General features: G+C 43.0%; 1 protein-coding gene across 1 annotated transcript in view; it reads right to left on the bottom strand.

Moving 5' to 3' along the window:
* Nucleotides 1-1,203: 1,203 nt before the first annotated feature.
* lnpep (leucyl/cystinyl aminopeptidase) overlaps nt 1,204-14,879 on the bottom strand; it is a 139,703-nt gene continuing 126,027 nt past the window's right edge. Inside the window, exons 15-18 of the mRNA XM_068029741.1 lie at nt 14,443-14,604; nt 12,466-12,606; nt 8,062-8,143; nt 1,204-7,574 (exon numbers count right to left, since the gene is read on the bottom strand). Of these exons, the coding sequence (XP_067885842.1) occupies nt 7,443-7,574; nt 8,062-8,143; nt 12,466-12,606; nt 14,443-14,604 (517 nt within the window). The 3' untranslated portion in view covers nt 1,204-7,442. The remainder of the gene's footprint in view (nt 7,575-8,061; nt 8,144-12,465; nt 12,607-14,442; nt 14,605-14,879) is intronic.

Genomic DNA, 14,879 nt, shown 5'->3' with positions numbered 1-14,879 from the left:
ACCTCTCTTCTATGTACCTGCCTACCGTGCGTGTGCTGATTTCACCACAGCAGGTCATCACTACTGTGGATGGTGATGGTCTTCTGATGTGATTTCAAACACATCCAATGTACCTCCCACTCTGATCTTGTTTCTTTGCAATCCTCCAAAGGTCAATAAAAGCCACTTGTCAGAGGCAACTGAGACATCAGCTGCAAGAAGTGAGCTTTTATTCAGATTTGACAATGAGAAGTTTAAATACCCACCAGAGCATGTTGCTCCAACTCACCTCCATTTCCCTAGGCAGTTTCCCAGCTCTGGGAAACCAATGTCGCACAAGTTAAATTTGGAGCCAAGTTAAAAAGAATTTGGAAAAATCCTCATTAACATGCCCAAGGATATTAATTGTACCACTAAGATACCCATCTACATCCAAGGTATTCGGTCGCTCCCTCCCCCGACATCACGCCCTCCCCCCCCCCCCCCCCCCCCCCTCCCATATCACACCGTTTCCCCCCACACCCCGCTCTTATTTATTTTATTTAAAATTAATATCCTTGGGCATGTTAACGAGGATTTTTCCAAATTCTTTTTAATTTGGCTCTAAACTTGGCTCTCTCCCCACTTACTGTCTCCCGCATTATGCGATGACGTCATCTGGGCATGCGTGCAGCAGTCCTAGCAATTTAATTGATGTCATCTGCGCACGCGCCAACCGGTCCTAGCAACGCGGAACGCAGCGCACGGGCAGAGAGCAGGAGTCCGTTTGTGCATGTGCGAAGGTTGGCGCAGTCGGATGACGTCCCCGCCGGCTGCGTTGTCAAGAATCACTTTGATAATTAAATCCCTGACTTCAGGTGTGGGTTTCTTGTCAGCAGCCAAACACCTCAGTTAAACCCAGAAGTGGCAACACTGAAGCTGGGTTATGCTCCTGCTCGAAAAATCAAAATGCCCCAAAATGGTCTCACTGTAATACAGTGACCAGAACCGTATATCATACTCCAAATGAAATCCACCAGTCCATTAGCTATTTACCCCAAGACTGGCTCTGCATTAAAACGCCTTGAAATAATGAACTGAGATATTAGCACACAAGCATTTAATTCACAATTTTGAAAATCCTCCATCATTCTCCTTTAGTGGAGACATGGAGGTAAATTTGTTAACTGCTAAAATAGCCGAGAGAAATTTCAGACAAAGTCATTAATCCAGTAATTTGCAAAATCATTTCAAGACAATATTTTATTTACCTTATTTTTTGTATCACACTACAGTAATCATTTCAATAAATTATCCATTAGTATCCTGTGTTGAGCCCTGTATTTTATTACCATTCTTTAACTACTTTCTCCATTTGGAAATCTGATCACATTTGCATGCATTCAGCCCAATTTCCCCTCATTCTCTTTAATTCAAAATTATTTTTTACATATTTGTCTTGACAGGTACCATCATCTTGGACAGGCAGTAAGTGTGCACTTACCAGCATTGCTCGTGCACAGGAGTAAAAAGAAAATCAATGATGTGATTGAAGAGGAATGCACAGGTACTTTTACTTGTGAGTGGACTCCAGAGGGAGAGGCCTTTGGTAAGGGCAGTATTAGCAGAGGACACCAAGAGTTCCCTCTTAATTGAAGATCAGCTGAGTCTCAACTCCCAGAAGTGTTGGGGATTACATCAATTAGCAGGCAGCGGGCTATAGTGAATCAATGCCAATTTTAATGTATTTTAGGAGAGTACTTTCATTATATTTGTCATTTTGTGAATCCAGGGCCTCCTACAATGCAACCTATTACATTGGTGTAACTTTTCAACTTTGTACTTCCAGCATGGCTTCCTATTAGAAGCACAAAATCAGAATATCACCAATACAGACTCATAAGGGTACAGTGTAGTTTGCCTTTCCCAGTAGTTTGCCGAGAACTCCGTTGCTACAACATTGATATCATTGCCCTGAGTGAGATACGGCAGGCATAAGGCCAGCTCAAGGAACAAGTGGTGGATACACCTTCTTCTGGAAATGTAAACCAGAAGAAGAGCACTGACTCCCCGGGGGTTGGCTTCGCCATAAAAAAATGAACTAGCTGACTGCCTCAGCGAGTCCCCTTGTGGATTAAACAATTATCTCATGACCCTCCAGCTCACCCTAACCCAGAAACAGCAAGCCACAATCATCAGCGCATACGCCCCAACCCGAGAAGCAACAGATGAGGCCAAAGAGGAATTCTACTTCAGCCTTGATCACTTGCTGTCCCGTGTTCCCAAGGAAGAAAATCTGATCCTCCTCGGAGACTTCAATGCCATAGTTGGGAGGGACACAAACCTTTGGAAGGGTGTGATTGGCAAGGAAGATGTTGGAAGGGCTAACAGTAACAGAGTTCTTCTTTTGACGAAATGCCTTGAACACGGCCTGATCATAACGAACACACTATTTCGTCAGAGAGACAAATACAAGAGCTCATAACAGAACCCTCACTCCAGGCATTGGCATTTGCTTGACTATATCATCAACCAAGCAAAGGACCACATGGATGTTCGCATCACCTGTGCTATGATAGGAGCCGATGACTGCTGGACCGACCATCACGTAATCTGAGCTACTATCTCCATAAACCCAGTCCAAAACGGCAGTGGCAGCAGAAACACTGCTGCAGGAAAATCAGTGTCGATGGTATCAAGGACTCTGCGAAGAAAGATCTACTCAGGCAGCCAGCAACTTGGCAACGCTCAATGAGCAGGATCCACAGAATGTCCACAATGCCTGGTCTGCTCTCAAAGCTACCATAATCAGTACTTGCGAAGATACTCTTGGGTTCTCGACCAGGAAATATCAAGGCTGGTTTGACGAGAACAACCAGGAGATCCAGGAGCTACTAAATCGCAAGCACAAGGCGTTCCTGAACTGGAAGCATCACTAAAACTCGAGGGAAAAAAAGCAGGTATACAACTGAAGGCTGAGGTTCAACAAAAAACCCATGACCTGAAGAACAGCTGGTGGGATGAAAGAGTGCAGTAAGTACAGCAACTCGCTGAGTGCTATGACATGCGTGGATTCTCCAGCGCAATCAAGACCATTTAAGGCCCAAGTACCCAAGGACTACCCCACTGAGGGCAAAGAATGGAGCGGCACTGAGAGGCAGTCAGTGCTCATTGGAAGGAGCACTTTGAAGATCTCCTCAATCGCAACTCCATCCTTGATGAGAGTGCCCTCGACCACATTCAACAACTTGGTACCTGCCACGACCTCCGCATAACCCCAGCCTGACATAAGATCAAAAAGACCATTGACAGTTCAAAAAATAAGGCTGCCGGTGTATTTGAATTCCTGCCGAAATTCTAAAATACATGGTCTCATCTCCCTCATCTGGAAGGAAGAGAGCATTCCAGGGGTTCTCCGAGACGCTGTAATCGTGACCCATCTTCAAAAAAGGTGATAAGACCAACAGTGGTGACTGCAGAGGGGGATCCCTGCTGTCCGCCACAGGGAAGGTCATCGCAAGAGTCCTTCTCAACGACCTGCTCCCTGTGGCTGAAGAGTTCCTACTGGAATCACAATGTGGATTCCATCAAGAGGCACAGTGGACATGATCTTCACAGCAAGACAACTCAAAGAAAAATGTAAGAAGCAGTAGCAACATTCGTACATAGTCTTTGACCTCACAAAGGCTTATGACTCTATCAACCAGGAGGGATTATGGAACATCCTCCTCAAATTCTCCTGCCCGGAGAAATGTGTGACCATCATCCGCCTGCTGCACGACGACATGCAAGCTGTAATCCTTGCCAACAGATCAGCCACTGATCCAATCAGAGTGCAAACTCGGGTCAAGCAAGGCTGTGTCATCACACCAAAGCTCTTTTCCATATTTATCACCGCAACACTCTACCTCATCTCCTTGAAGCTCCCTGCCGGAGTAGATCTACTCTACAGGACAAGCAGGAAACCATTTACCCTATGTCACCTCCAATCCAGAACCAAGGCCACTTCAACCTCTGTCATCGTGCTACAGTATATCGATGATGCTTATGTATGCGCACACTTAGGGGCTGAGCTCCTCGTCGATGCATTCACGGAGGCATATGAAAGAATGGGCCTTAAGCTGAACATCCGGAAGACAAAGGTGCTCTACCAGCCTGCTCCCGCAGCGCAACACTGCCCCCTGACCATCAAGATCCACAGCGAACGATTGGACAATGTGGATCACTTCTTATACCTGGGAGCCTCCTCTCAGCATCACCTCCAGTGTGCAACGCAGCCTTCAGTCGTCTGAGGTAAAGAGTGCTTGACGATAAAGACCTCAAGCCTGGCATTAAACTCATGGTCTACAGGGCCGCAGTATTACCTGCCATCCTGCATTCGTCGGAAACATGAACACTGTATAGTTGACATCTCAAAGCCCTGGAGAGATATCACCAGTGGTGCCACAAGATCCTTAAAATTCAGTGGCAGGACAGGCAGTCCAATATCTGTGTCCTCTCTCAGGCCCCAGTATTGAGGCAGTGGTCATAGCTAGTCAGTTACGTTGGGCAGGACACATCGTCTGCATGACTCTCAAAATAAGCTTTCTACTCAGAGCTCCGTCACAGCAAGAGGTTACCAGGAGGGCAGAGGAAACACTATAACGAGGTCCTTAAAGCCTCCTGGAAAAAATGTGACATCTCCACTGATTCGTGGGAATCTCTTGCCAAAGACCGCCCAAAACGAAGAAGAAGCATCCACAAAGCTGCCAGACAGTTCGAACAATATCAACATGCCTAGGCAGCAACCAAGTGCAAACAGCAGAAGGCGCATTCGGAAATTCGAGCATCCCATCCACTCGCCTCATCAAACACCACCTGCCCCACCTGTGGCAGAGTGTACGGATTCCGAATTGGACTATTCAGGCACCTGAGGACCCACAACCCTGGAGTGGAAGAAAGTCATCCTCGTTCCCGAGGGACTGTCTAAGAAGAAGAGTTCACTTTTTGTCATTAAGAAATGATTCTGCATTACACTTACAACATGATGTCTCTTTGTATATTTATTCGCAAATCCTGCAAAATGTTATTTGTGCTGTCATTCACAGCCTACATTACCACCCAAAAATACAGATAAAAAAGATAAAAAGATGATGTCAAAATGCTTGGATGAACTATCTTGGAAATATTACAGTGATATGGTATAAGTTGTTTATTACTCAAACAACCCAGTCTGTCTAAAATATGGCTTTCAGACTACAGATTTCAATTAGGAATTGAACAGCTCAAGTTAAAGGCATTAGCCTTTAATTAACATTTTCATGTCAAAGTTAAGTAAAAGGCAAGTATGCAAGAATTTATAAAATTATACATATTCCAATTTCCAGAGTTGACTATTCAGAAGCTCCATCAAATAATTTATTTATACTTCACAAAATGCACCAGTGTTTTTTGCATTACATTACTTGTTTGCAGTTTAATAAACAGCTATATTAGTCCAAAATTCTAATAAAATTTATTAATCTGCCTCATGAGGGAAAGAAATGAAAAAGAATAGTACTTTAAAATGTTTTTCATTGTTTGTAATAGATCATACTTATTACAAGCAAATATTGTGCAATCATACAAGCTCAAAAGAATACAAACCAAACATAATAACATAACACTGTAAATTTTAACAGTTAATATATTTGAAATTTTGTAAAGCAACTCCAAATTTAGATTTATACAATTCATATATCTTTATTAAAATCTCAAAAAAAAACGTGTAGGCTTCCAACTTGTAGCACTTCTGTTTTCACTCTAAAGCACTGAAGTCTTACAAACCACAAACATATAATTAATGTATTACACCTGAGAGATAAGCAATGTCAATACAGTAGCAACATTTTGGGTACCTTTCCTTTTGTTTTTCAACTTTGTGAATATGGCTTCCATTTAAGTTGCACAAATGTAGGGTAAACCATTTACCACATATTTCTAGTTTTACCACTAAAAGCAAATTTAACGATTAGAAAAGTAGTTTTGGAAATTTGTAAATGGCAATTATAAAGGGAAAAAAAACAGGAATAGAGTAAAAAGGTCAGTACACAAATTACTTGTTCCATAAGTGTACTTGTGTGGATTTATTTCTTGTAATTATCATTTGTGCAGGTCCTTACTGTGAGCATGATTCTTTGCATTACTTGTAACCCTTGTCAGTTAACATCCTATTCAGCATTTCTTAATCCACATTATTGTCAGTACCTGAGGTTAGTAAATGAGTTTAACACTAGAATTAGCTACATTCTTTGCATACTCTTTATAACATTCTCATAGTTCAAAGGCAATGTCTAATTTCCATAATTTGTAAATTTATTTTGCATTTTGACAGGATTACTGTTTGTTAGAATATTTATTGCAGTACATTCTGATTTACAGTACAGAAGCTTTTCTAAAAAAAGATAATCCTGTTAAGTTCTGATTGCAAATTATAGAAGACCAAACACCATTTGTACTTAAAACACAATCTGTCAAATAAATATAGACTGCTGTCAGTGAGATGTAGCACTACTTCAGCTGAGTGAATCTGATGACAGCATAATTCATGACAGCAAAGCGCAACAGTTCATGACAGAACTCGAGGATTAAAAACTGCTACTGTAAACTCAGCTTCACAGTTTTTCCTAATATATAGACTATAGTTTCATTTTTTTAAAACTATAATCAGTCAGTGGCAACAACATGCAGCAGGTGATGGAAAACAACTAAAAATGTACAAAAACTAGGGCTACTACTATGTGATGACTGGATTAAGTCAAATTCTTGAGGGATCCCAGAATTTTCTTTTGAAGTCATTTTGCCAAAATGTCTAAACAGTGGCCTCAATAAGGATTGTAGAAATTTGAGATATATAGGTTCATATGGCTGGTATTTCTAATGCAAAACAGGGAAATTCCCTATACGCTATATATTATGCTGTGTCATGACCATGACCATGACTATGCTTTACAAAGGAGTGAGTATCCACTTTGCAGTGGGTGTTATTATACTGAGGGCCAGCAGCAATATGGCACACAAAAGCACTGTATAGTAAATCTAAAACTGAATTGCAAAATAAAAAGCACCTTTTACTGCAAAGCATTTAACTGCCAGATAAGCTGAACATTTTGTCTTTATACGCTACATGGCTTACATTCTTAACTCCCCCACCCCTCCCAACTCACCTGCTAAATGGTTGAAACCAAGAACTCAATGACAATATTCTGCTAATTTTTTTTTTGCAAATACATTCGCCTATCACCAAATTTCCACAGTTTGGTCTGCAGCTCCTCATAATCACAAATAAAATTCAATGACTGAACAAACAGTAACAGTTGCCCTGAGCTAACTACAACCCTCCAATAGTGCAAACTTATGTTGTTGTGAGTGACAACTGACTTCATCCCGCTCTATACTACTGCAAATTAGCATCATTTAGCACATAGGTGTACTTAATTTACTGAAGGGAAAAGAGAGAATAAGTTCTATAGCCACTCTTGCAGGTTTTTCAAATTTTTGTCCATCCATTGAATGTTCAGGCGAATTATCTCAAGTGCCTCTTGTACAGCTCGCAATTGTGAACCCTTGTCCTTCAGTGAATCAAAAAATGTTTGAACCTATGATTTTTAAAAAAAGTTAGTTTTATTAAGAAAAAAATGGCAAACCAAAAACATATTTCTTGATGAGACTGTAAGAACGCAGGAAGACTTTCTTTTAGTGACATCTACTTGGGCTCACATCTTTTATTTAGTACACACAAGTTCTATAAACTGCTCTGTATGGTAATCCATTGGTAATCTCTGTAGACAAACTGTCTACAAATTCTTCCAAGAGTTAAACAGACAGAAAGGAACAGGCCATACCACAACTCCTCGATAAGGATTTTTAATTCATCATAGCTCTAGCATAGTCAACTGAATTTATACAACATATCTAAGAAAGAATAAATTGTTCAAATAGTCACTTGGTAGTACAGAACTTGAGTATTGCTGAAAAAAGACACGCTGTTGAAGCTTCTGGTCTTGCATTCATCAGGACAGATGCAAGAATGCCAAACTGTCATAAAATGTTCAGTAATCTCTACACAATTAAGAAGCCACTGACCTCAAAAAGGTGGTTCTTTGTTGAGAATTGTGATGTTGTTGCAGTGATAATGTTTTGAATAGGAAACGATCCAAGGTGAAATCTAATAATGAGTTTGAAAAATTAAACATTTTCGTGCATTAAAATTTACTGTATGTTCAATAAAAACATTACATTAGAACACATTTAAAATGTTTTATTAGTTTAAAAACAACTTGCTTTTATGTAACATCTTGCAAGGGAAGTTGAGCGCCAAAACAAAGATGATATTAGAGAACAGGGCCCACGAATTTGGTTGAAGTGTTTTTTTTTTATTAAAAAAAAATGTCTTCAAGGAGATGGGAGTTGGAGGGACAGAGGGGTTTCAGAAGGGAACTGCAAAGCACTCCAGCAAATGGCAGGGTGAAGGGAGGGGGAAATTCCCAAGAAGTTAGCTAGACATACAAAGTGCTCAGGAGCGCAGGGACTGTAGGGCTGAAGGTGGCTATAGAAATAGAAATCTAAGGCATGGGGGAGGGGATGGGGGAGTGGGTGTTGTGCTGCTGAACTGTCAGGAAACCTGAAGAGTGGGTTTTCCTCAGGTCCTGCTGAGTTTTAACAGTTGAGAGGAGATGGGAAGGGTTGGGGTTAGGAAGGCAGGAACACTGGATCCAGCAGGTTAAGTGGAAAGGCACTCATCTCCAGGATCCAGCAGTCCTGCCTTCCTTTAAGCTGCCAGGTTTCCCATGGCCCGGGAAACCCAGCTGGCCGGAGTTAAATTTTGAAATAGTGATCAATACAAGGCTGTCAACCTGGGAGCAGATTGATTGCCCACTCCCCGTTAAACCCAGAAGTGAGCGGGATTCAGATTTTTAAACACAAAACCTCCACCAGCCCCAAACGGCCTGTTTTTGGGGGCTACAACTCTCCCTCCCCTCTCCCCAACAACCTCGAGAGAGGTGAGGCTCTGAAAGGACTTAAACACAAGGATCAAAATTTTATATTTGAAATGTTGGGGAACGAGGAACCAATATGCACCAGCAAGGACGTGGGCAACAGGTGAGCAGGACTTGGTGAGGGATAAGATATGAACAGCAGAGTTTTGCATGAGCTAAAATTTACAGGCAGTGGAGGATAGGAGGCTGTGGGCAAGCATTGCAATAGTTGAATCTGGAGGTGACAAAAAAAAATTGGGTGACTGTTTCAGCAACTGAGGTAGAGCTAGGTAATGCTACAGAGCTGAAAGTAGGTGACCCTGATGATGGAGAAGGTATGGGGTGAGAAAAAAGTCAGGCTACCAACAATCTGGTTCAACCTGACAGGGGCTGGGAAGGGGGAATAGGATCAGTGGCAAATGTAGGAAACTTGTGGACAATGATTAACTGGAAGAAATTGCAGCTCATACAGGGTTGATCGTTGGACAAGCAGTCTAATAAAAGGGCAGTGGAGGGGTCAAGAGAGGTGCGTGTAGACGCTAACTTCATGACTTTGATTTTAATGGAGCCTCGGCCAGGAGGAGAGGAGCTGACTGCAATTTTAAAATCATCTGGCTCTCAATGTCATTCTGGCTTCCTAGCGCACACTGTTCCTACACATAAGGGCCCCATGTCTTTGGATGATGGAGGGGCAGATTGGGTGAATAGGAGGGGGCCAAGGATAGATCCTTGGGGACTACAGAGATAACAGTGTGGGGTGGAAGAGGGCCATTGTTGGATGATACACTGGATAATTTTGAGTACTTTGATACTTGTCCCCTTTGTTTAACTTCCATGAACACAAAAGCTGGTGAAGAACTGGAACCTATAACTGCAGGTATATGCAACCAGTTTTACTTCCCCCAACTTGTAGCTTGCACTTAGATAAGTGCCTTTAACGTGGAAAAATGTTGCGAGATAACCGACAGAGGTGTAGTCAAAAGAAACTGACAATATGCAGTAGGTATTTTAGCATCTCATGTTCTGACATTTACCACTGAAAAACCTTATCATGGCACCACCTACAGGTGTAATAGATACTGCAGTTAAATGCTGACAGCTTTACAAGGGTTTTATCATTTACAAAGTGATTCCTGACAACGCTGGCCACCACTGACGTCATCAGGCTGTGCCACGGTGCGCACATGCACAGACGGGCTCCTGCTCTCTGCGCATGCGTTGCGTGTGCATCTCCGGGACAGTTGAGAAGTAGGGGAGAAAGCGGCTGGATGGGGGATCTGCAGCTGGAGGGAATGGCTGGATGGAGGGGGCCGGATGCGAGAGGCCGTAGAGAGCCATGGGGAGCGAGCGGCCAAAGGCCTTGGTGTCGCCGGGTGCGGGGAATGGCTGCTCTCTCCAGCTGCTCCTCCACCGGCCCCCCTCGCTGCTCTCTCTCCGACCGCTCCCCCCACCCCCCCCTCGGTGCTCTCTCTCTGGCCTCTCCTCCCCCCACCCCCCCTCGCTGCTCTCTCCCTGGCCGCTCCTTCCCCCACCCCCCCTCGCTGCTCTCTCTCTAGCCACTCCTTCCCCCACCCCCCCTCGCTGCTCTCTCTCTAGCCACTCCTCCCCCCACCCCCCCTCGCTGCTCTCTCCCTGGCCGTTCCTCCTCCTACCCCCCCTCGCTGCTCTCTCTCTAGCCGCTCCTTCCCCCCCACCCTCGCTGCTCTCTCCCTGGCCGCTCCTCCCCCTACCCCCCATCGCTGCTCTCTCCCTGGCCGCTCCTCCCCCTACCCCCCCTCGCTGCTCTCTCTCTAGCCGCTCATTCCCCCCCCCCCCCTCGCTGCTCTCTCTCTAGCCGCTCCTTCCCTCCCACCCTCGCTGCTCTCTCCCTGGCCGCTCCTTCCCCCACCCCCCCTCGCTGCTCTCTCCCTGGCCGCTCCTTCCCCCACCCCCCCTCGCTGCTCTCTCCCTGGCCGCTCCTCCCCCCACCCCCCCTCGCTGCTCTCTCTCTGGCCGCTCTGCCCCCTACCCCCCCTCGCTGCTCTCTCCCTGGCCGCTCCTCCCCCTACCCCCCCTCGCTGCTCTCTCCCTGGCCCCTCCTCCCCCTACCCCCCCCTCGCTGCTCTCTCTCCAGCCGCTCCGCTTCACTCCCCCCCCCACACTCGCTGCTTTCTCTCCGGCCGCTCCACTCCCCCCAGGACCACTCCGTTCCACCCCCCCCTCCCCGGCCCTCTCCGCTCTGCTCTTACCCCACCCTCCCCCCCACGGCCTGCCCCGCTCTTACCCCCCCGGCCCTCTCTGCTCCACGCCCCCCCACCCCCCACCCGCTCCGCTCCACCAACGACCCCCCCCCCCCCCCCAGCCTCCTCCGCTAGCGGTGACGTTGTCAGCAAATCCAGCCTATTATTTAAGCAGTGGACAACATCCAGAGTGGGAGGGAACACCAGAAGCAAAACAAAACAGTTCCTCAAATTCAAAACCTTATGTATTAAAAATAGGAATTATTTCTAGAAAATATCTTGGGAAGTCAGATAACTGTAGTAACCATTCATAGTCCTCAGGGCATCTATTATTTTAATCTCTTGAGATTACCTAATGCCAAGAAATCATTTCTGTTTATTGTCCACATCATTATGCTTTTTAAACTGAAACAAGACATTTAGGTGTAATTGCATCTTTGCAGGTACTAATAGTTAAAGGGTGATTATCTTTATGGAAAGCTGTTTGACAAACATTTTCACTGATTACCAAAAAGATCTACACAACTTGCACATAATTACGTTGTTACGGTGCCTGAAAAACAGAGACAGATATCAGAGAGAAGGAGGATGAAATAAGCTACATTATAATGGATAAAACGGAAAACTACTTATGTTAAACTAAATGAAAAGAAAGTGACAGGGCTCAACAGAATTCAACCTAAAGTCCAGGAGATGAGAGGGGACTGCCAATGACCCAGAATTCATATTTTGGGACTCTACTGAATGCTGGAGGCCTAGAGATTGGCCAATTTAATACACACTTGCAAAAAGGGAGACAGCTAATCCAGGTAATTACAGGCCAGTTAGCTGAACATAGGGAACTTATTTTTTAAAAGTCTTAAATTACGAATGAAATTTTCACAAATCTAGGGAGAGAAAATATAGTTAAATGTGGCCAGCATAGATTTCAAAAGGCACAAACATGCTTAACAAACCTCAGAACTATTTGAGGAGTTAACAGGCATTATATCTGAATGGAATTAATCGCAGTGCAATGGAAGAGCAGAGAGATTTGGGGATAGAGGTTCACAGGACATGAGAGGCAACACCTGAAGTTGATAAAGCCATTAACAAAATGGAATTCTGTGTTTTTAAAAAAATCACACTTTATGAATTTCTATTAACCAGATAAGGCTCGTAAAGTAGCATGAACATTTTCATAAAATGATCTGATGGCACTACAATTATGAATATAAAGTGAATGTTATTGTAATAAGCCTCTAATGTGCATATAGTAAATGCAAAAAAAAAAATCAATATTTGGAACCTACTTTTCAACCAGATTATCCCAATGTTCTTTAACAAAATCCCAAGCAAAGAGATATCCAACTAGGGTTGTGCTGGAAGTAGCAAGAATGGAGGGTAATTCCTGTGTCCTTATCACACCATGTTGCAAGCTTTCAGACATCAACCTAGGAAATGAAGTATTAATCTGGTTAGTCGTTTGGTAGTACAGAACTTAAGTATTGCTGAAAATAGAGACATTTTGTCGAAGCTTTTCGTCTTGCACTCATCAGGACAATTCGCAAGAATACCAATGTAAGGGAAAGCAACAAATTTATACTGTATGAGGAGTGTGCGCTGTTTGGTTGGCAAGTGTACTGTGATTGGTAGAGGCATTGCCATGAAGAATGCACTAGTTTATGGTGACTGACAGTTAACTGACAAGCTTTGTTTGAAATTTAAACTAGGCGGCTAGACTCTGATTGGTCATGCATTGCCCTGAGGAATGAACCAGCAAATGGCTGTCACTTATTTTGTATAGCTAAAACAGGCACAATGTGTGTACATGTTCATTCTGTTTGCAAAGAACAGGGCCCTGTGTATTAATATATGTAGCTTGCAGTATGCGCAAATCCACCACACTGCGAGCCTGACTGGCAATCTTAAACTGATTGTCAGCGTAATTCTTAGCAGACAGAGGATTATTTAGCAAATGTTGTCCAATCGTGGAATCACATCTAATGTTGGACAATGTTTTGAGTTTTGCAAACCTGGGCTGGTTGGGTACGGCCTGTCCCTTGCCTGTTGCGAACAGCGGAAGGGACATGTTGTTTGATACGATCTGCCAGTCTTTGGGACATATGGCCTATATACCTAGCATCACACTAGCACTGAAATTCATCATATAACTCATTTGTGTGATCTTTTTGGCTACATATATTAATACACAAGGCCTGTTCTTTGCAGACAGAAAGAACATGTACACAGATTGCGCCTGTTTCAGCTCAACAAAATAAGTGATAGCCATTCGCTGGTTCATTACTCAGGGCAATGCCTTGACCAGAGTCTAGCTGCCTGGTTTAAATTTCAAACAAAGCTTGGCAGTTAACTGTCAGTCCCCATAAACTGGTACATTCTCCATGGCAACGCCACTACCAATCAGCACGCTCTTCTCATACAGAATAAATTTGTTGCTCTCCCTTACATTGGTATACTTGCGAATTGTCCTGATGAGTGCAAGACGAAAAGCATCGATAACATGTTTCTATTTTCAGCAATGTTAATATTGTGTTTAGTATCTGCAAAGCAATACCAAAAGTAAGCAATACAGAAATTAGGGAGGAATGATTCAGAGATATATGGTTTGTTAAAATGATAAAACAATTCAGAAATTCAGGCAAAACCTTGGGTCTAGGTCTAATTTGTTTAGTTGAGGACTTGATTACTTAATTTTAAATATACAGGAGATTTCCGCTGTGCAATTTGTAGAGAAATTCTGAACACTTTCTTTGACATAAGCAGCTACTGCAATTTCTTTCTCAGAACAAAAACATCAGCCTTTCCAAGGGCAAATATGTATATAACTATTTGTGGGTTATATCAAATATTCTTTCTAGAAAGCTAAAGACATCATTCATTATTTGAGGTTTAAAAAAAAATGTGTTGTTCTGTCCCTTCAATCAATTTTTATTCAAATAGTGAATGCAAGTAAGATTTAACATGTAGTAATCACGTTACACATTACTTTTCATACTACTGGCCCTTATGCACAAAATTAATACAGTATATCTTAAACAAAAACAGAAAATGTTGCAAACACTGGAGGTCAGTCACATTTATGGAAAGAACAGACAAACTAACAAGACAGGAATTTATCCTTTGTCACATTTGAAACACATTATAGACAAACAGCATGTCAATGGGAACAGAACAGAAAAGGGAAGTATGTTAGTACTGTTTCTATGCTTTTGTATTCACAAAATGGTTAGGTAAGCATGCAAATGTAGAGTTGGTGTTCAACAAACCAGATCAACTGCTCAGCACTCTTGCTTTTTGCCATGGCTATTAGCATTTTTCTTTTCTCTGCCTCCAAGTGCAATCTATTATACATCTGGAGTATGAATGTCCAGCCGTCGATGTTACGTGCTCCAACACTGAAGATCGTTGTTGTGAGATCAGATGGTAAGCTGCAATAAGAAAGCAAAAATGATCTACATATATACATTCATAGATACGTTAAGACTAGGACTTGGGAAAGGATAATGAATGATGATAGAAAAGTTACCGCACTGAAAGAGGAACAAAACATTTAGAGACATTGTTAGAAGCTAAGGAAATGTGAAAATAAGATTAAACTTGAGCATTTATTTTGCACTAACTGTACATTTATGAAATAAATTGTCTACTAACTGAATGAAGCACTCAAAAGGGAGAAGCTGGTGTCTAAACATAAAAGAGTTAG

This window comes from Heterodontus francisci, chromosome 4 (assembly GCF_036365525.1).
Source record: "Heterodontus francisci isolate sHetFra1 chromosome 4, sHetFra1.hap1, whole genome shotgun sequence".
Lineage (NCBI taxonomy): Eukaryota > Metazoa > Chordata > Chondrichthyes > Heterodontiformes > Heterodontidae > Heterodontus > Heterodontus francisci.
Note: the sequence above shows the minus strand (reverse complement) of the source record. Positions and strands in the feature narration are given on the sequence as shown.